Source organism: Hyla sarda, chromosome 3 (genome assembly GCF_029499605.1).
Source record: "Hyla sarda isolate aHylSar1 chromosome 3, aHylSar1.hap1, whole genome shotgun sequence".
Lineage (NCBI taxonomy): Eukaryota > Metazoa > Chordata > Amphibia > Anura > Hylidae > Hyla > Hyla sarda.
In genome coordinates, this window is record NC_079191.1 from 211,100,192 (window position 1) to 211,123,267 (window position 23,076).

General features: G+C 44.2%; 2 protein-coding genes across 2 annotated transcripts in view; both read right to left on the reverse strand.

Moving 5' to 3' along the window:
- Positions 1 to 23,076, reverse strand: part of ME1 (malic enzyme 1) — a 322,523-nt gene that overhangs the window by 214,574 nt on the left and 84,873 nt on the right. The window lies entirely within an intron of this gene.
- Positions 7,512 to 9,519, reverse strand: LOC130362072 (uncharacterized). The gene is made up of 2 exons (XM_056565975.1): positions 8,357 to 9,519; positions 7,512 to 8,270 (listed from the first exon to the last, which is right to left on the reverse strand). The coding sequence occupies exons 1-2, from the start codon at positions 8,479 to 8,481 to the stop codon at positions 7,670 to 7,672; spliced, it is 726 nt and encodes a 241-aa protein (XP_056421950.1). The 5' UTR covers positions 8,482 to 9,519; the 3' UTR covers positions 7,512 to 7,669.

Genomic DNA, 23,076 nt, shown 5'->3' on the forward strand with positions numbered 1-23,076 from the left:
AACGTCTTTAACACTTTCCAATTCTGTGGCAACTGGTATATCTGATTATTATACTGGAATTTCTCACAATGCGCTACAACAGTGGTGTCTGTCACAACAGGCTAAAAACTTACTGAGGGGGGGGGGAGGTATGGGGGTGACACCATTTTCTACCGCACCGGGTGACACCAACCCTAGCAACGCCACTGGCTGTATATAGTGTACACCGCCCAAAGGGTTAACCTACACTGTCCAGCAGTGTAAGTTAACTCTTTCCTTGCTGGGCTTGCGCATAGCGCCCAGCTCAGCAAGGGGTTAAGTGAGCCAGCAATGTGTATACTGTATACACAATGCAGGCTCACTGTAAGTTCTTGCTGGGCAGTAGATATACGATGTATACCTACGGCTCAGCGTCAGCTGTTCTCCCGGCTCTGTAGCCCTGAGAACAGCTGATCCCGACATTCATGTAAGGACGATCGCAGCGGGTGTCAGGAGGAGTGACATCCGCTTGGATCTGTCCCTTACTACAGGTACTAATACTCCCAACATGGAGCACACTCTGCTCCATGCTGGGAGCTGTAGTACCTGCATTAATAAGACATATCGCAGCGGGTGTAATTTCTGACACCCGCTGCAATCTGTCTATTAATGCAGGTACTACAGCTCCCAGCATGGAGCAGAGTGTACTCCATGTTGGAGGTAGTAGTACTTGTAGTAAAGGAAAGATCACTGCGGGTATCACTTCTGACACCCGCGGTGATGCTCCTGTATAATGTATGGATGTGGCGGCCGCTCTCCTATGGTCCCCTGCACTCACGTATATATATACACATATTCCTATTTCTCACAGAGAGCTGTGATTGGCTGGAACCATCTGGCCAATCACAGCTCTGCGGTAATTATGAATATGTGTATATATCCGTGAGTGCAGGGGACCATAGGAGAGCCGCCACCGCATCTATACATTATACAAGAGGAGGGACCCCGGCAATCTGTCAATTAGTACAGGTAACTACTACTCACATCATGGAACAGTGTGTTCCATGCTGGGAGTAGTAGTACTACCTAAAAAAAAGTGAAAAACACGCACACAATACATTTTTATTATTGTCGGCTACATTTTTAGTGCTTTACCCCCTCACATTAATTGATCCCTGTTTAAAAATTTATAAACATTTCATAATAAAAAAGATACATTTCGTTAGATACAATTTTTCCCATCACTACTGTATCTTTTTTATTATAATTTTTTATGGTACCCTACGAAATTTTAATAAAAAAGGTATCTCCATAATTTTTTAGGATCGCTAAAGTCCAAAAAAGAATAAAAAGATTTACCGAATGTACCCAAATACCGAATGTACCCGAAAAAAATCAAAACGAACGAAAACGAAAAAACAAAAGAAAACGAAACTAAAATTTTTCTAGTGCACAAGTCTAGTGCAGTGGTCTCTAAACTGTAGCCCTCCAGATGTTGCAAAACTGCAAATCCCAGCATGCCCAAACAGCAAACAGCTGTCTCAGCATGTTGGGAGTTGTAGTTGTGTACCTCCAGCTGTTGCATAACTACATCTCCCAGCATGCCCTTTGGCGATCAGTACATGCTGAGAGTTGTACTTTTGCAACAGCTGGAGGCACACTGGTTGGAAAATACTGAGATAGGTAACAGAACCTAAGGTTTTCCAACCAGTGTGCCTCCAGCTGTTGCAAAAGTACAACTCCCAGCATGCACGGTCTGTCAGTGCATGCTGGGAGTTGTAGTTTTGAAAGAGCTGGAGGTTTGCCCCCCCCCCCCCCATTTGTGAATGTACAGGGTACATTCACATGGGCGAGTTTACAGTGAGTTTTCTGCTTCAAGTTTGGGCAAATTGTACGCCGCAGCGCAAACTCCTAGTGGGAAACTCACCGTAACCCGCCAGTGCAAATGTACCTTAACACACTACACTACACTAACATAACAAAGGGTTAAACACTACATATACACCTTCTTACACTGTCCCCCCCCCCCAAAAAAAAAATGAAAAACGTATCGTACGGCAGTGTTTCCAAAACAGAGCCTCCAGCTGTTGCAAAACAACAACTCCCAGCATTTCCGGACAGCCACTGATTGTCCAGGCATGCTGGGAGTTTAGCAACAGCTGGAGGTACCCTGTTTGGGAATCACTGGCATAGAATACCCCTATGTCAACCCCTATGCAGTCCCTAATGTAGTCCTCAAATGCGAATGGCGCTCTCTCACTGCGTAGCCCTTTCGTATTTCAAGGAAACAATTTAAGGCCACATATGGGGTATTTCCGTACTCGGGAGAAATTGCACTACAAATTTTGGGGGGCTCTTTCTCCTTTTACACATATGGGGTATTTCCGTAGTCAAAAGAAATTGCACTACAAATTTTGGGGGTCTATTTCTCCTTTTACCCCTTATGAAAAGGAAAAGTTGGGGGTTACACCAGCCTGTTAGTGTAAAAAAATTAAAATTTCTACACTAACATGCTGGTGTTGCCCCATGCTTTTTATTTTCACAAGCGGTAAAAGCAAAAAAAGACCCCCAAAATTTGTAACGCAATTTCTCCTGAGTACGGAAATACCCCATATATGTGCGTAAAATGCTCTACGGGCGCACAACAAGGCTGAGGAGTGAGAGCGCACCATGTACATTTGAGGTCTAAATTGGTGATTTGCACAGGGGTGGCTGATTTTACAGCGGTTCTGACATAAACGGAAAAAAATAAATACCCACATGTGACCCCAATTTGGAAACTACACCCCTCATGGAACGTAACAAGGGGTATACTGAGCTTTAACATCCCACAGGTGTTTGAAGAATTTTCATTAAAGTTGGATGGGAAAATGAAAAATAAAAATTTCACTAAAATGCTGGTGTTACCCTAAATTTTTCATTTTCACAAGGTAAAATAGGAAAAATGCCCCCCAAAATTTGTAACCCCATTTCTTCTGAGTATACAAATACCCCATATGTGGATGTAAAAAGCTCTGCGGGTGCACTACAATGCTCAGAAGATAAGGAGCGACATTGGGATTTTGAAGAAAAAATTTGTCCGGAATTGAAGGCCACGTGTGTTTACAAAGCCCCCATAGTGCCAGAACAATGAACCCCCCCCCCCACATGTGACCCAATTTTGGAAACTACACCCCTCATGTAATGTAATAAGGGGTACAGTGAGGATTTACGCCCACAGGTGTCTGACAGATTTTTGGAACAGTGGTTCGTGAAAATGAAAAATGCAATTTTTCATTTGCACAGCCCACTGTTCCAAAAATCTGTCAAACGCCAGTGGGGTGTAAATACTCACTGCACCCCTTATTTAATTCTGTGAGGGGTTTAGTTTCCAAAATCGGGTCACATGTGGGGGGGTCCACTGTTCTGGCATCACGGGGGCTTTGTAAATGCACATGGCCCCTGACTTCCATTCCAAACAAATTCTCTTTCCAAAAGCTCAATGGCGCTCCTCCTCTTCTGAGCATTGTAGTGCGCCAGCAGAGCACTTGACATCCACACATGGGGTATTTCCATACACAGAAGAAATGGGGTTACCAATTTTCTCCTATTACCCCCTGTAAAAATGTAAAATTTGGGGGAAAAACTGCATTTTATTTAAAAAAAAAAAGTTTTTTTCATTTGCACATCCAACTTTAACAAAAAGTCGTCAAACACCTGTGGGGTGTTAAGGCTCTCTGTACCCCTTGTTATGTTCTTTAAGGGGTGTAGTTTCCAAAATAGTATGCCATGTGTTTTTTTTTTTTTTTTGCTGTTCTGGCACCATAGGGTCTTCCTAAATGCGACATGCCCCGAAAAACCATTTCAGCAAAATTAGCTTTTTAAAAGCCAAATGTGACTCCTTCTCTTCTGAGCATTGTAGCTTGCCCGCAGAGCATTTTACGTCCTAACATGGGATATTTCCATACTCAGAAGAGATGGGGTTACAAATTTTAGGGGGCATTTTCTCCCATCACCCTTTGTAAAAATGGTAAACTTGGGGGGAAAAACTGCACTTTAGTGACATTTTTTTTTTCATTTACACACCTGTGGGGTGTTAAGGCTCACTGGACCCCTTGTTATGTGCCTTGAGGAGTGCAGTATGCCATGTGGGGGTTTTCTGCTGTTCTGGCACCATAGGGGCTTCCTAAATGTGACATTCCCCCCAAAAACCATTTCAGCAAAATTCACTCTCCAAAATCCCATTGTTGCTCCTTCCCTTCTGAGCCCTCTACTGCGCCCGCCGAACACTTGACATACACATATGAGGTATTTCTTTACTCTAGAGAAATTGGGTTACAAATTTTTGGGGGCTTTTTCTCCTATTACCCCTTGTACAAATTCAAAAACTGGGTGTACAAGAACATGCGCGTGTAAAAAATGGAGATTTTGAATTTCCTCCTTCACTTTGCTGCTATTCCTGTGAAACACCTAAAGGGTTAACACACTTACTGAATGTCATTTTGGATACTTTGAGGGGTGCAGTTTTTATAATTGGGTCATTTATGGGGTATTTCTAATATGAAGGCCCTTTAAATCCACTTCAAAACTGAACTGGTCCCTGAAAAATTCTGATTTTGAAAATTTTGTGAAAAATTGGAAAATTGCTGCTGAACTTTGAAGCCCTCTGATGTCTTCCAAAATTAAAAACATGTCAACTTTATGATGAAAATATAAAGTAGACATATTGTTTTTGTGAATCAATATATAATTTATTTGGAATATCTGTTTTCATTACAAGCAGAGAGCTTCAAAGTTCGAAAAATGCAAAATTTTAAATTTTTTCATAACATTTTTGAATTCTTCACCAAGAAATGATGCAAGTATCGACAAAAATTTACCACTAACATGAAGTAGAATATGTCACGAAAAAAACTATCTCGGAATCAGAATGAAAAGTAAAAGCATCTCAGAGTTATTAATGCTTAAAGTTAAATGTGCAGAAAATGGCCTAGTCCTTAAGGTGAAAATGGGCTGGTTCCTTAATATGTTAAACCCCATTGGCATTTGACAGACCTTTGGAACAGTGGGCTGTGCAAATGAAAAATTTTCATTTTCACAGACCACTGCTCAAAAAATCTATCAAACACTTGTGAGGTGTAAATGCTCACTGCACCTCTTATTAGGGGTGTAGTTTCCAAAATGGGGTCACATGTGGGGGGGGGGGTTCACTGTTCTGGCACCATGGAGGCCTAAATGCACATGGCCTTCAATTTCAGCCAGATTCTCTCTCCAAAAGCCCAATGGTGCTCCTTCTCTTCTGAGCCCTGTAGTTCACCCGCAGAGCACTTTACATCCACATGTGGGGTATTTTTTCTCCTATTACCCATTGTGAAAATAATAAAATTGGGGGGGGGGGGGGGCATTTTAGTGAAAAGAAAATATGATTTTTTTTATTTTCACCTCCAACTTTAACGAAAATTCGTCAAACACCTGTGGGATGTTAAGGCTCACTATAACCCTTTTTACTTTACGTGAGGGGTGTTGTTTTCAAAATGGGGTCACATGTGGGTGTTTTTTTAAATTTTTTTATGTTTATGTCAGAACTGCTATAACTACCAGCCACCCCTGTGCAAATCACGAATTTAGGCCTCAAATGTATATGGTACACTCTCCCTTCTGAGCCATGTTATGTGCCTGCAGAGCACTTTGCGTCAAAATATACAATTTTTTTCCTTTTACCTCTTGTGAAAATTAAAAGTGTGGGGCAACACCAACATGTTAGTGTAAAAAATGTAATTTGTTTACACTAACATGCTGGTGTAGACCCCAAATTTACCTTTTCTTAAGGGGTAAGAGAAGAGAAAAAAAAATTGTAACCCAAAACTGTTGCCTTGAAATATGAGAGGGCTCCAAAGTGAAAGAGCACCATGTGCATTTGAGGCCTAAATTAGGGATTTGCATCCACCACCGAATTACCCTACGGCAGTGCTTCCCAAATAGGGTGTCTCAAGCTGTAGCAAAACTCCCAGCATGCCAGGACAGTCAATGGCTATGCCGATGTTCTGGCCCCTGTATCACCCGTCATTACGCACAGAGTAAGTTTGCAGGGTGCCGCAACTGAGATCACGGGGGTCCTTTGGAGATGGGATAAGATGTCTAGGTGCGTAGTACCCTTTTAAGAGGGAAAAACATGATATATATTTAACCCCAACCCAAATGTACCTTATTTTTATTTTCTACCTAAGGTACATAAAGACCCAAAAAAATCCGATAGTTGCCAGATATTTATCTGAATATATAGACCATCAGTTACAGAAATGTGTGGTGTCTTTACCAGCATACCTCAGAAATAAAAGGGCGTTTATTAACCCTATTGAAAGATATCATACGGGAAGAGGACTATGGGGGACATGTATCAAAGATTTTACCCCTGTTTTGTGTGTATTTTTTTGCGCATAATTTTGCGCAAGCCCTTTTTTTGCACATTTTTTTGCGCACATTTTGGTAGAGCATGTCCTCCAGATGTGGCCGAATCAGGGTACCTTGGAGTGACATCTATAGTACGCATGGATTTATTAACTGCATACTTTTCCTTTACACAAAAAATTTTGCCGCAAGAGCTGTTTTTTTTGCGCAAATATAAGCCATCTTGGACTTAATGTAGCAAGATGCTCTAAATCATCTATTCTATTTTCCAAAGAGTGGATTGAGGAGATTACTATATTTACCCGCAATTTATGAAGCTCATTGCGCTTGATTGATAAATTTAGCGCTTCTGAACATAATTTAGAATTCGGGAAAAGGGGTAAACTGCTTCTACCATACACAAATAATGATACATGTCCCCCTATATGTGGGTAACACTAGATGTTGCTTCATTATATAGTAACATACCACATGACAGATCCCTTGATGCCCATACATCAGAGGAACTTCATTTTGGAGGCCATTAAAGGAGTAGTCCAGTGTTTAAAAACATCCCCTATCCCAAGGATAGGAGATAAGTTTCAGATCGCGGGGGGTTTGACCGTTGGGGGTCCCCGTGATCTTCTGTACGGGGCTCTGGCTCGCTGGCCAGATAGCGCGTGTTGACCACCAGACGAAGGGGCAGCCGACACGCCCCCTCAAAAAAAGCGCTATGTCAGAGCCAGAGATTGCCAAAGGCAGCGCTGCATCAGTCCCCCAAAAAATTTGAGTTCCTGGATTTAAATATCTATATTCAGGATGGCTGTTTGCATACTGCCACCTATTTTAAGGAGGTGGATGCAAACAGATACCTCGACTTTAACAGTTGCCATCTGAAATAATGGAAGAAGAACATTCCATTCGGTCATAGGAAAAGAATCCGAAGGAATTGTTCTTCTACACAAAAATGCCAGCAACAACTAGATAACCTGGAGGATCGTTTTAAACAAAAAGGGTATCCCAAACCCCTTATACAAGGAGCATGCCAGAGAGTGGACGAATTAGAACAAAGTGCTTGCTTGAAAAATAATAAACAGGGTAATGCAGAGGGTGGTTACAATGATGAATTTGATTCTGTTTTTCTAACTAGGTATTACACTTCACACACCAATATTTTTTTTTACTTTTTTTTTATTTTTTTGTATAGGTAATATCACCAGCTCATATTATTGTGCCATGATTACTGGCACCATATATAGTCCCCCAGTTATTCTTCTTTAGATGGTTTTTCCGTGTCCTGTGCAGTATTTCTCCCAGAAGTCCACTTGATGGCCCACATGGTGGTCTACACCCCGAAGTCATCAATTTTCACTCTAAGAGAGAGTGTGCAGCTGTTTCTGGAGACGGTCAACAATAACCTCTGCATGGTGGAATAATAGGTCACGATGTTTATCAGGATCAGTAGAAGCATCACCCACTCCATGATTATGATGGGGATTTCACGGATCTCGTCCCAGTCTTCATCATTATAGAATAATTCCTTTAATGTTTCATATCCAAAATAGAAAATTATGCAGACAAAAGTCAGGCCACAGCAGGTGCATCTACTATGGTGGATGACTTTATTTGCTCCTGGTAATTTATACATCTGGATAGACTGCCCAAGGTAGTATAAGGCTTCACATGTAATTGAAATTATCGAGCTGACAAAGTGTATCCTGGGATATTCTTTGGGGGAAAATACATGCATGACAGCTGTGCCAAAACAGGAGGCCCACACAATGGCCAGCAGGATCCTCTGGATCAGGACCTGATGACCCCTGAACTCTTCAGTATGCATAACCATATACTTATAAATAAGAAAGGTTAGTACCAAAGTGCCAATGGACATCCCTATGAATCCAATTCTGAATAATATGCTTTCGGGAAAGAAATTTCCCACATCACTGTGAAAGAAAAGAAACCAATGTTATTATGGATATTTCCTCACTCCCAACCCATGAAATAAGAATAATGTGCTTGTTTATCTTACCTGATGCTCATCAGTGGTGAGGTTGCATGGCCGAGGACGACCGTCATGATGTAGCAGGTGGCAAGCCAGGCCACACACCAAAACGCCAACAGGAGGGGGACGAACCCCAAACCTTTTAGCTCCATTTCAGACAAGTAGAAGAATAAGATGCTAATCTCACTAATCTCACTATCTCACTGGAACAGACTGAAGGCTCGGGCGGCTGTCAGTGGGATGTCATGCCTCCAGCTGTCTATGACATCACATGTGACATGTAAGAATGACTGCTTGCTTCTTTGAGCTGCCATGATTTAGTATCTGCTATGGACAGAACCTGATGTTTCTACTATGGACCTTTCAGACCCCAGAACCCAAGTAATTAGTGCAGGGGCTCCATTTTGATCATCTCATATTTCACATTATTTGAGTTCCAGGGCTCAGATACATTTGCACCCTCTATAGCAGTGGTCTCCAAGCTGTGAACCCCCAACCGCTGCAAAACCACAACTCCCAGCATGCCCAGACAGCAACTTCGCATAAGGAAATAGTCTAATTAAACTTTTCTTATATATAGAATCCCTGAAATCTCCAAGGATAAGCCTCTAAGGGTCTTGTTCGATCTTAATGTTATACCTTTTTTCAATAATATCGATGATTCAAAAATTTATGAATATAGGAATAATTCCATATAAGATACAAAAAGTTAGCATCCTCCATCTGACATTTTGGACAGTTTGCATCCTGTCTGAGGCCCATACGCTTCAATCCCCATGGAGTATAATACATCCTATACAAAATCTTAGACTGTACCATTACATGGGCCTTATTATATGATGTAAATTTCAAGTTTACAATGGCTCTGCCCCATGAATCTGAATGTAAACCCCCCCAAGTCCCTTTCCCATCTACCCTTGATAGCATCAACATTTTATACATTTTTGTCATGGGTTTAGGGACAGGGGGCCCTCTCATTAATTCAACAAGGGGATGTGAATGTACTCTCCTCAACTCTCCTGTTATTGGTTTATGATCTGCGTTACTTATTTGTAAAAAACAATGTTTCTGATTGTCTGCCACCCCATACTTATGGGCTATCTCTTCAAACGACTTTATTTGACCAAGAGCGTATAATTGATTTACATAAATAAGCCCCTTTTCATCCAAAAAGAGTGAATCTTTAATTTTAAGGAATTCTTTAAGTGCTTTATTCGACCATAATGGAGTAAAGTTAAAACTCCATGTGATTTTAAAACCTTTTTTAAGTTCCACCCATACTTTATTATACAGATATGCATGGGTGTAGTGAGTATACCAGTTTCCAAAATCTCAAAAATATCCTTATAACGACCCATTAGAGAGAAAAAATAGGACTACATTTTCCCTCCTTCTCATAATATTCTGCAATTTTAGTGCTAAAAAGTACCTAAAAATAAAAAAATGTAAGTGCCCAACCCCCATCGTGCTCAGCTAACCTTAAAGAAGCATATTTCATTCTCGTGCGTTTCCTGCCCCAAAGTAGTGAATTTAATAAAGAAATAGAACCATTTTTCTGATATCCATACAGGAGATGCATTTGGTATAGAAACATAGGGGGAGATTTATTAAAACCTGTCCAGAGGAAAAACTGCTGAGTTGCCCATAGCAACCAATTGGAATGCTTCTTTAATTTTTCAGAGGCCTTTTCAAAAATGAAAGAAGCCATCTGATTGGTTGCTATGGGCAACTCAGCAACTTTTCCTCTGGACAGGTTTTGATAAATCTCCCCCAGAGAATGTGTCAGCAGATAAGAACCATTTGGCCTATCTAGTCTGCCCAATAATCTGAATCCTATCAATAGTCCCTGGCCCTATCTTATATGAAGGATAGCCTTATGCCTATCCCATGCATGTTTAATCTCCTTCACTGTATTTGCAGCGACCACTTCTGCAGGAAGGCTATTCCATGCATCCACTACTCTCTCTTTTAAACCTTTGCCCCTCTAATTTAAAACTATGTCCTCTTTTGGTAGTTTTTCTTCTTTTATTTATGCTCTCCTCCTTTACTGTGTTGATTCCCTTTATGTATTTAAAAGTCTCTATCATATTCCCTCTGTCTCTTCTTTCTTCTACGCTATACATGTTAAGGTCCTTTAACCTTTCCTAGTAAGATTTATCCTGCAATCCATGTACTAGTTTAGTAGCTCTTCTCTGAACTCTCTCTAGAGTATCTATATCCTTTAGGAGATACGGCCTCCAGTACTGCGCACAATACTCCAAATGAGGCCTCACCTGTGTTCTGTACAGCAGCATGAGCACTTCTCTCTTTCTACTGCTTATACCACTCCCTATACATCCAAGCATTCTGCTAGCATTTCCTGCTGCTCTATTACATTGTCTTCCTACCTTTAAGTCTTCTGAAATAATTTCTCCTTAATCCCTTTCCTCAGATAATGAGGTCAGGACTGTGTCAAATATTCTATATTCTGCCCGAGGGTTTTTACGCCCCAGGTGCATTATCTTGCACTTATCCAAACTAAATTTCAGTTGCCAGAGTTCTGACCATTCTTCTAGTTTTCCTAAATCCTTTTCCATTTGGCGTATCCCTCCAGGAACATCAACCCTGTTACATATCTTTGTGTTATCAGCAAAAAAAAATATCTTATCATATAAAGAATCTGTAGGAGTAATATCATCTTGATGATAGAGGCCCTGTCTGCCATTGCAATGGCAAGTCTAAGCCATGTATCAATTTTATTTTTTATTTTATTTAATAAAGAGGATAAATTCTGTTCAGGAAAAAGGCCTGAGTTAATTCTAACTGATATCCCAAGATACTCAATAGTATTGTCAGGCTCCAAGACTTTCAGCCCGACCCCAACTCAACTGCTAACTATATCAAACAGTAGTAGGCTCGACTTGGACCAATTAACCTTCAATCGAGAAAAATTCCCAAAACATTCAATTGTCTGCATAGCTTTCGGGATTGATTTTTCAGAATTTTGACGCGTAAGAAGCAGATCGTCTGCGTAGAGCAAGAGTTTACTATCCTTACCGTAAATACCAACCCCCCCTATCTCCTCCGTTTGCCTAATAGCTATTGCAAGGGGTTCAATGTATAAAAGAAATAGAAGGGGGACAGGTGGCACCCCTGTCTAGTCCCTCTTTCCAAATTAAATGTTTCTGTATGATTCCCATTGGCTATAACATGAGCTGAAGGTTGATCATACAGGACCCTGACCCATTCCAAAAATCTTCCACCCAACCCAAACCTCTCCATCGCCTGTCTGAGGTAGCTACAATCTACCCTGTCGAATGCCTTCATGGCATCTATCAACAGGATGGATCGGAGCCGCTACTCTTAATCAAATTATCATGAATATTTCGGCTTGGTACAAAGTCGGTTTGGTCAGTAGAAATAATTTTGTTACAAACCTTAGCCAATCTCATTGCCAAAACCTTGGCAATAGTTTTGGAATCTGAATTTAATAGAGATGGGTCTATATGAATCAGCTGAAAGAGGGTCCTTTCCCTTTTTTGGAAATGATGCTTGCTTCCCGCATAGTCAATGGGAGAGACCTACTAATACAGGATTCATTGAACACTGTTAAGAGAGATGGCAGGAGCACTTCTCTGAATTCTACATGAGAGAGGATTTACCCCAATTAACCCACAGGCCCGAGATAGAGCCATCACATCAACAGGAGTATGACATAATATAGGTAGGTATATACACAATCATGTGTATATAGAATACGTATTCCTCAAGGCTGGATTTGATATTGATATTGATATAGTATATTTTTATAAAAGCTTATATATAAAAAAAAATGAATATTTAAAGAAATGTGTATATATATATATATATATATATATATATATATATATATACAATATGTATATGGGAAAATGTAAAAATAATAATAATACAATAGGATTCGGTCTGTATATATTGATTAGTTTTTATTTATAAATATATATATAATATAAAAATATTGGTTATTAGCTTGCTGCACCCTCTGCAGGGCCCTTGCTCGGGGCAGTATAGGCTATTTATTATAAAATAATGTAAAATATTGAGATAACAATTAAAAGAATAGGCCAAAACTACCAACTGGTACTGGTATCTTCTTAGTACAATAGTGTATCGATATACAATTAGTATACTAATGTTCCTTTTGGTATAATGCAACACAGTATAAAGTTAGTATAAAGCAACAAAGTTCCTATGACACTCGTTGGGAATAGAGTGGTAGTTTCTGTATCTTTTATGCATGTATGAGAAACGTTTTCCAAAATGGTAAAATAGTCTTGTATATTGTTGGTGCACAGTACCACCCACCGCCCTGTTCCTGTGAGGTCCCGATAGCTTGTAGACGGAGCTGGCACGGAAGCACCGGCCTTGGGGAAAAAGGCCCGTCTCGGGGGACCTGCACGTTGCGCTCCGCTGTTCCCGATACTCTGACTGGCACGGCTGGCGTCCTGCCTATAGTTGGTGAACGTCAGAGATCTGGAGAGATGTGCAGGAGCTGGAGGTGGATAGGAACTTGCGGGAGTGGCTGTCGGCGTGCTCCTGTATTAGCAAACATGCAGCAGTGGGTCTCAGTTAGCCAGTATGTAGCTCAGTTAGCTCAGTTAGCCAGGAGTATGACATAGTAGCATTCTATCACGGAAGGAAGCATCCTCAGCCCCATCCAGGGAGGCCCCACAATAACAAACAAGCATACATGCACACTACCACACATCCCAAAGACTCCGCCAAGAACCCCATCACCTCCCTTCAAAAAGAGGCTATAACAGGACACTCCCAGACCGCATGTCGAAAAGTACCTACTTCCACAGAACAATGGAAACATAAATCTGATGAAGACACTCCTATACGCTTCAGCTTAGCAGGCGTATAATATAACCTGAAAACATACCATGACTGAATCAGCATGTCCCTACTACTCACCACAGTGAAATAATAGGAGCCCTCAACCTCCCTCCATTGGCCCTCAGACAGGTCAGGTATATCAGCCACCCATTTATGATAAGCGTTAGAGCATAGGACTGGGTGAGATGTTTCCTGAGGTCCGCGGTGCCAAGGAGAATCTCCACTTCAGAAAACACAGGAGTAAATGTCAGGGAGCCAAACTGCACTTGGAACGCATGGCGAAGCTGGAGATACCTATAAAAGGCACTGCCAGGGGAGGAGGAAAACATGATCCTCCTGGAACAAGTGAATCACAAACTTGACTCTGTGAGAACCCCAGAACCCGGCCTCCTGTAACCCTTGTAGGCGAGGTAAATGTACATTCCTCCACAGGGGTGACCTAGGAGATACCAACGGTTGCGGAAACCTGCTCGACACCACGGACAACACCTTAGCTATAGTTTGCAAGGGAAGAGGATAAGAGGAGTGAGAATGATACCTGTAGAGTGAGTTAGTAAGAGATTCATACAAACCCATAAGCGCTCCAGCCAAGGCAGTCACCGAATTCGACAGATCCAGGTTGATCCAACATGCTGCATAGACCAACTGAGAGGCAAGAAAATAGTTATAGAGATATGGAGCAGCTAAGCCACCATGTCTTTTTGAAGCCTGTAGGAGAGCCCGACCGAGTCTGGTAGACTTCCCCTGCCAATAGAAGGATCCCAGAGCACCATACAAGGTATTAAAGTATTTCCTAGGGGGTACCACGGGAGCCAGGTGGAATAGATAAAGGAATTTAGGCAGATAAATAATTTTAAAGATAGCAATCCTTCCAGCTAGGGAGAGAGTTAGGGAAGACCAGGCATATAACCTATCTACTGTGGAATTCAAAACTGGGTCTAAATTCAGGGACATGTAGTCTGATAGAGACGCAGTAATCTCAATCCCCAGATATCTAAATCGGGAAACCACTTGCACCCCCGCTGGAAGAGGAGAGGGAAGTAAAATGTCAGGTGAGAAAGCCATGAGAGAGGATTTACCCCAATTAACCTGCAGGCCCGAGATAGAGCTAAACCTACCCAGAAGGTCAATCAGAGAGGCTAAGGAACCCCCAGCATCCGCCAAATACACAATGGATCCCCTAGGGATGCCGCAAATAGTGGGATCTCTACGTATAGCCTCTGCTAAGGGCTCAATCACCAGCACAAAGAGGAAGGGTGAAAGGGGGCACCCCTGTCTAGACCCCCAACCCAGTAGAAAAGGGGCAGAAACATCTAGATTGGCCTTCGGCAATCAAACAACAAGCGGACCCAGGCACAAAATCTAGGGCTAAACCCAAACACTCCCAAGACCTCCCAGAGATACGGCCAAAGGACTGAATCAAAAGCCTTATAGACATCAAAACTAACCACTACCCCTGAAGGGAAGCCTCCCCCTACTGCCACAACATTCAACTGCAGGGGCTTTATGTTAACATCAGTAGCCCTACCTGGCATAAACCCGGTTTGGTCAGGATGAACGACAGAGCCAATAACCCCATACAGGCGAGTAGCCAGAACTTTTGCAAAGATCTTAATATCAACATTCAAGAGAGAGATAGGCCTGTAAGAATCAGGTAGCAGCGGATCCTTCCCAGGCTTAGGGAGTATCACTATCAGTGCTTCCCTCATAGAATCTGGAAGAGAGTCAGCCTCAGCCACCGATTTAAACAATTGAAGGAGTATAGGGGCCAAGCGCTCCCCGTTCATCCCATACCAATCTCCAACTAACCCGTCTAAACCCAGGGTCTTGCCATGAGGAAGATCCGTAATAGCCTGCCCCACCTCCTCCAGGGTAAATTGGGAATCTAACACCTCTGCTTGGGCATGACTGAGCTTAGGGAGGGACAGGTCCTGTAGAAAAAACAGAGAAAATAATTTATAAGAGACCTGTTCCCCCAGGACCTCAGAGATGTATAAATCCTTAAATTGTTCTCGATTATTTGTTCAATCTGCTCTTGTTTATTTGTGACCTCTCCTCTCTCAGTATGAAGGGCCCCTATATGAGTCTTATTTTGTTGTGTCTTGATAACTTTCTGTGGTGTCCCTGTACCGTATTTCATACGTTACCTTGTGGTGAGGGCCCCAAAGACAGAGTCCATAGGAACAGTGGGGGTCCTCTACCTTAGCTAGTCCCTTGTCACCCCTTAGTTAGTTAATATTTATGTAAATAAGTATGTAAATATGTCTATTAACCCCTTAAGGACTCAGCCCATTTTGGCCTTAAGGACTCTGACAATTTAATTTTTACGTTTTCATTTTTTCCTCCTCGCCTTCTAAAAATCATAACTCTTTTATATTTTCATCCACAGACTAGTATGAGGGCTTGTTTTTTGCGCGACCAGTTGTCCTTTGTAATGACATAATATCATAATATCATTATTTCATTATATCATAAAATGTATGGCGCAACCAAAAAACACTATTTTTGTGGGGAAATTAAAAAGAAAAACGCAATTTTGCTAATTTTGGAAGGTTTCGTTTTCACGCCGTACAATTTACGGTAAAAATGACGTGTGTTCTTTATTCTGAGGGTCAATACGATTAAAATGATACCCATTATTACATACTTTTATATTATTGTTGTGCTTAAAAAAATCACAAACTTTTTAACCAAATTAGTACGTTTATAATCCCTTTATTTTGATGACCTCTAACTTTTTTATTTTTCCGTATAAGCGGCGGTATGAGGGCTCATTTTTTGTGCCATGATCTGTACTTTTACAGATCTTTTACCACATTTGCATATAAAAACTTTTAATACATTTTTTATAATTTTTTTTTATAAAATGTATTAAAAAAGTAGCAATTTTGGACTTTTTTTTTTTACGTTCACGCCGTTCACTGTACGGGATCATTAACATTTTATTTTAATATTTCGGACATTTATGCACGCGGCAATACCAAATATGTCCATAAAATAAATTTTTTACGCTTTTTGGGGGTAAAATAGGAAAAAACACGTTTTACTTTTTTATTGGGGGAGGAGATTTTTCACTTTTTTTTACTTTTACTTTTACATTTTTTTTTACACTTGAATAGTCCCCATAGGGGACTATTAATAGCAATACCATGATTGCTAATACTGATCTGTTCTATGTATAGGACATAGAACAGATCAGTGTTATCGGCGATCTTCTGTTCTGGTCTGCTCGATCTCAGACCAGAGCAGAAGACGCCGGGAGCCGGAAGGAGGAAGGTGAGGGGACCTCCGTGCGGCGTTCTGAATGATCGGATCCCCGCAGCAGCGCTGTGGGCGATCCGATCGTTCATTTAAATTGCGCACTGCCGCAGATGCCGGGATCTGTATTGATCCCGGCACCTGAGGGGTTAATGGCGGACGTCCGCGAGATCGCGGGCGTCGGCCATTGCCAGCGGGTCCCTGGCTGCGATCAGCAGCCGGGATCAGCCGCGCATGACACGGGCATCGCTCCGATGCCCGCGGTTATGCACAGGACGTAAATGTATGTCCTGGTGCGTTAAGTACCACCGCACCAGGACGTACATTTACGTCCTGCGTCCTTAAGGGGTTAAAGATTCTTACCTTGCGGGTCATGTGACTTAGTTCAGAACTCTATGGTTTGCTGAAGGACCTTTGGTGGTTCTCATGACATGTGATCACCCACAATGCAATGTAACGGTGAGTGACAGCTGATTGACCAATCCAAACCGGTCAGCCCCTGCCCATATAAGGGAGCTGCGCCATCTTGATCGGTCTCTTCTCTCTTGGGTTGCTGACTCTGGACAAGGTAGGACCTCCGCAGCTTATAAGACAAATTACTAGGCCTAAGCCTTGCGGCCTAAGCCTGTGCTAGAGACGGATAGTTCATACAATTCCCTGTTACCTCAGCAAGATCTCCGGACCAAATCAAAGCCCTAAATCCGGCGGATCTATGCAAATACAATCCTCTAAAGCTAAAGAGAACTTTCCGGTCCTAAGCATCTGTCAATCACTGCTGTGCTGTTTCAATAGACTCTGTTATCTGGACTGTTACCGTTATTGCAAATACAGAAAATCTTCAGTAAAGATTCTGCAAGTTTTAAGTTCAGCACTGCTGTGGACAATCTATTTATTTCACACTCACCTATCACTCTTGGGAAGGGTGGCGATAGGCCCAGCATCACTACAGAGTTTTAAACCACACCCTGGCGTCACGAGTGACAAGGGTTAACAGTGCCCTTTCAGTATCTAGAACAGAAACACCCCAACTAACCTACACCCCACAAGGCTGTTCCACACAGTTCTGCTACCACAAAGCCTTTTTGGCATCACGAACAGGATTCGGTTGTGTGCCTGCTGCTGTTGCCAGTAGTGAAATTGTACTCCCCCCTAAAAAAAAGTTACGGACTTTATTCATGTGTCGCAGACCGCATTACAGTGTACAGGAGCGGTGCGTGTGGTGCGAATTACAGGGGGGCCACGCGAAAAGTAAGGGGGGAGGCAAAGATTTATTTACTGCAATGTGTAAACTGCGAAACAAATTCATGCTACAATCCTCTGGTCCGGTCAGCACGGGAGGAGTTAACCTGCTGCCGGAGAAGCACGCGAAGAAGTCCTGTGCTGCACCATGACCCGCCCCTGGGCGTGGCTGCCAAGTTGCTGTCTCGCAACCAAAAGGGAACTTGGAAACAGAGGAGTTGTTTCGGTTAGGACCGGAAGTCGGGGCTGCACCGATGATGTCCTTCCTGCCGGCCGCCATTTTGGGGAAGCCCAATATAAAAGACACCACGCACAGCGACCTCTTCAGTCTGCACAAGGAGCCGGAGAGTACAGACATGGCGCAGAGCAGCGGTCCACGTGGTGAGAACGGCAAAATGGCGCCAGAACAGCAGAAAGTTGCGGCAGTCGCAGCCCAACTGTTCCAAGAAATTGCCGACCGTCTGCAGCGGTTGTCACTGGATGAAGAGGGGGCCTGCGATCTTCCCCCACTGCCCAATGACGACGTTGACTGGCCGGACACACCTCCAGCGGAGAGCGCAGGGACACCTGGAGGTGCATCACCGGTGAGATTGTCCCCTCACCACAGAACTTGGGGCTCGTGGGCCGAAATCCCATCGGAGGAGTCTGCAGTGAGTACCCCGCCAGAGGCGGCCTTTTCTTCTTCCTCCAGCCCAGAATCTGAAATACCCCTATCCAGATTGCCAAGTGCACGACCGTGCTCACCAGATTTGCCACAGTGGATTTTTGGGGACGAGCCGGGACTCATCGAGTATATGTACGCAGTTCTACAACCTATACCTGGGAAGCCACTCCCACCAATTCCAGCAGCACAAAAGGAAAGGGCCCATCAAGAAGCCGAGCTGGCTGAGCTGATGGATAAATTAAAGGCCCGACACAGAGAACTGTACACCCCAAAGCATGTACATTTGCCTCCTGAGGAAAGAATTCCTTATCAGGAGAATACTAAAGAAATGGAAGCACTCTACATCCACAGGTGGGATCACCCCCGAGAAGGGGAGGTGCCTTTAGAACGATGAAGAGCAACTGTGGCCAAGTTCGACAAGGTCAGAGGTTATGGGACACTCCTAGAATGCCATAAAGGGCAAACCATCCTCGTAAACCGGCGAGCAGTACAGAGGCCATACCTGCACAAAAAGTTTTACTCTCTGGAGGTGGGTGAGATAGTGGAGTACACCCCCGTCCAGAGCCTGCGTGGAGGATGGGCTGCAGCGGTCACAAGACCAACAGCCCCAACACAGCTTCCCTTCAAATACTTTCCGTCTACAGATTGGGAATCAGATCCCTTCAACCTGAGGCCGAAATGGTCTGCTCCTGATGCCTCCACCAACGTACTCAAGGAGGAGGAGCCTCTACAGCATTAGTCATCTTCTTCATACAGCAAAGTGTCAAGACCTGCTCAAGACCAAGAAAGTTGGCCCAAATTGCGGGCACCAAAGACCGTACCTAGACCTTCTCAGAGCAATGAGAGTTTGTCTGTTCCAGAGGTACCAACGTACGTACCTAGGCCCTCTCGGAGTAATGAGAGTTTGCCTCCTGCACAGGTACCAACCTATGTACCAAGGCCCTCTTCCGACGTGGAGAGTTTGCCTGCTTCCAGGGTACCGACGAAAGTGCTTTGGTCCTGGAGATGAGGCTAAAACCTTATGCACCAACCTTGATCCCAACCAGTAAGCCCCTGGTCACTTTGAATCCCATTGTTTCCCACTCTACTCTCACCAATGGGGTGTGGGAGAGTAACATTAACTCCCAGCCAGCCCCAGATGTTGGGAGGTATAGGGGATCTACAAGAGGCACAAGAAGATTCTGGAAAAATGTCTCTTGAAGGACTGTAAAGTGATGTCAGTTGTTTTTGTGCTAACCACTTTTGTTTTCCAGTAACCAAGTTCAAGACATGTGCCTAGCAGAACTGTGCTAAGATTGTTCCAGTTTCAAGTTCAGCAACGTAACCATCAAGCTTTGTGCCTGACCATTAGGTCAAGAGACTCTAGCCAGTAGGAGATTCGTAAGTTTTATGCCCGGCTGATTGTGGTAAGGCCGTGTTCTATCAAAGGACTCCTAGTGTAGGTGGACTGCAGATCCTTACACGCCAGTTTTATGTACATAACCCTATATTCATAAGGACTCTCTTGCTAAAGATTGCACTTATCAGGTGTATGCGCCTGAACCTTGTTGGAGTGTCAATAAATATGTAAGTCTGTTTAATAAAAATGTATATGGTTCCTGTACACAGAAAAATTGCTTTGTTTCTGTGTACATAAGACGTAAGTAAATGTTGTACACGAAAAATGTCCACTAGATGCACGTGTACACAAAAGAAACAATTGTCAGTAGTCCTTGTACACATACACTAGGAACATTTACAATGTGTTTTAGCAGTTGCTAAATGGGTGACTCTCCCGGCTCCTCCGAGAGTAGCAATGTTACAATCGCCAATCGCTAGCACCGGTCTCAAAGGACTACACAGGGTAAACTGCCCTTAACCTCTTAAGGACCCAGGACGTTTGGGGACGTCCCCGCACCCTGGGCTTTAAGGACCCAGGACGTCCCCGTACGTCCTGGCGTTTTCCGGTCCCTGCCGCGCGCCGGGCAGAGATCGGCACGGCATGTCTGCTGATATCCTTCAGCAGGCATGCCGTGCAAATGCCGAGGGGGGTCCCGGGTCGGCGATCGCCAGAGATCGCTTGCGAAATCACGCAAGCAATCTTCGGCGATTAGGGTCATTCGGGTCACTTGTGACCCGATGACCTGGAAATAAATGGTGATCGGCGGTGTACAATTCACCGCCAATCACCTGCCGTTGCTGGGGAGTGGTGACAATACTGTCACCACCCCAGCAACGCTGCTATTGGCTGGCGATCGTCCAGGAGGAGGGGTTAACGGTCCCTTCCCGCTGCTGCACCCGCTCTTTTCATTCAGTCAGCGGGTGCAGCAGTGAGAAGAAGCCATGGATCCCCCCTCAGAGCTCCGGAACCCCCTCAGGAGCCGTAGAATAGGGAGAGCTGATTGCAGGGACAGGTAGGAGTAAATAAGTAAAAAAGTGAAATAAAAGTTAAAAAAAGTACCCCCCCTCCCTCGACCCCCTAATAGGTCCCCAAGGGTCCTATTAGGGTCTGATCTCTGACCCCGGTTCCTATTAGGGGTTCAGGGAGCTGCTTGCGCCATCCCCTTTTATTTTTTTTGGACCGCAGCTTTTTTTTTTTTTTTTTTATAAACCCCCCCCCCTGACCCCCTAATAGGTCCCCAAGGGTCCTATTAGGGTCTCATCTCCGACCCCGGTTCCTATTAGGGGTTCAGGGAGCTGCGTGCGCCATCCCTTTATTTTTTTTCTATTACTGTTATTACACTTTTTACACCAAGCACCACACAGTACATACTTCAGCGCCACCTCCCCCCCCCCCCGCACACACACCCTCCCCCCCGCCACTAAGCCCCCCCCCCCCCCCATCACCATAGAAAAAAGGTGATGGCTCGCCGGGCATTTTCGGCAGCGGAGGCTTACGCTTTTTTAGCCTCTGACTCCGAATCTGCCATTGAGGACGAGGAAGATCCAACTTTTTCCTCGCCCTCCTCATCATCTAGTAGTGATGATGAGTCCCCTGTACGGCGGCGGAGACGCCGCCAGGCGAGGCCACGCACCCCCCATGAGAGTGACCCAGTGGCCGACACTAGTACGAGTGGCATTGCCGCTCGTAATAGGAGTCCGGCCCCCCAGACAAGTGCACCAGAGCCCCCTTCCGATGACCCTGACTGTAGCCCCCCAGAGGGTTATCAGCCACGGATTCCTGAGTTTGTTGGCGACTCAGGAATCCGGATTGACACGGCTGGCTTCATTGATCTGGACTTTTTAAAGTTTTTTTTCAGTGACAGCCTGGTCAATCACATGGTGGAGCAAACGAACTTGAATGCCCAGCAGTTCATTGCCCACCACCCCGATTCCTTTTTGGCCAGGTCCAATGAATGGCGCGCCATTGATGCAGCGGAAATGAGGACATTTTGGGGCCTCACACTGCATATGGGCCTGGACAAAAAACCAAGTGTCCGTCATTACTGGAGTGGGGACGTCCTCTATCAGACCCCGCTTTACAGTATGGCGATGACACGGAAGCAATACGAGGTGATTCGGAAATGCCTGCATTATGCAGATAATGAGGCATGTCCGCCCCGAGGTGATCCCGCCCATGACCGGCTTTACTTTGGGGCCAAATTTTTGGAGGCCTACGTACCGCTCAGGGACCTCTCGGTAGATGAGTCTCATCATCAGTTTTAAGGGGAGACTCATCTTCCGCCAGTATATTCCCTCGAAGCGGGCGTGGTATGCGTGAAGCTCTATAAACTCTGCGAGAGTACCTCCGGGTACACTTGCAGGTTTAGAGTATATGAGGGACGAGATTCCCGTATTGAACCCCCAGATTGTTCCCCCACTCTGGGTGTTCGCGGGAAAATTGTTTCGGACCTTAGGCACCCATTGCTGGATAAGGGTTTCCACGTATACGTGGCTAACTTTTATACCAGCATCCCTATGTTCTAATCCCTTTCCGCCAGATCCACGTCCGCTTGTGGGACCGTGCGGAAGAACCAGAGAGGCCTCCCTCTAAATTTTGTTAAGACACCTATCCCCAAGGGTGAGTCCCGTGCCCTGACCCATGATAACCTGTTGTTGGTCAGGTATAAGGATAAGAGGGATGTCCTTATACTCACCACTATTCATGGGAACGGCAGCACCCCTGTCCCTGTGCGAGGTATCGTGGGACCGGTCCTCAAGCCCGATTGTATTCTGGTCTACAATCGGTATATGGGGGGAGTTGATCTCTCAGATCAAGTCCTCAAGCCATATAACGCCATGCGGAAAACACGGGCATGGTACAAAAAAGTTGCGGTCTACTTGGTACAGGTTGCCATGTACAACGCTTTTGTACTATCCCAGTACGCTGGCAACACAGGGACATTCCTCCAGTACCAAGAAGAAGTCCTAAGATTCCTGATCTTTGCTGACCGGGAAAGATGAGGGCGGACTTCCCAAGGGTCTGGAGTTATAGGCGCCAGGAGAGGTCCCCCACAGTGGATAGAAGGGGCGATCCCAGAAAAAATGCAGAGTGTGTTACAGGAAGGGGATGCGGAGGGACACTGGGTATCAATGTGACACTTGCCCAGATAATCCGGGCCTCTGCATAGGCTGTTTCAGGGAGTATCACACTTCCATGGAGCACTAACTTTTCCCTTTTCATTTGAATTTTCAAAGTCCAGAGTACATTCCAAAATATAACCCCCATAAATCACAAAATTGCCCAAAAAAACCTGAAAAAAAAAAAACCTGATAAGACCTCTGGGGGTGTTTTTTCAAAAATGGGTCA

Excerpts from the sequence above, each read along its gene's own strand:
- LOC130362072 (XM_056565975.1), bottom strand. The coding sequence starts at position 8,481 with ATGGAGCTAAAAGGTTTGGGGTTCGTCCCCCTCCTGTTGGCGTTTTGG. Across the intron at positions 8,271-8,356 it reads TCACCACTGATGAGCATCAG|TGATGTGGGAAATTTCTTTC; the intron begins GTAAGATAAACA and ends TTTCTTTCACAG.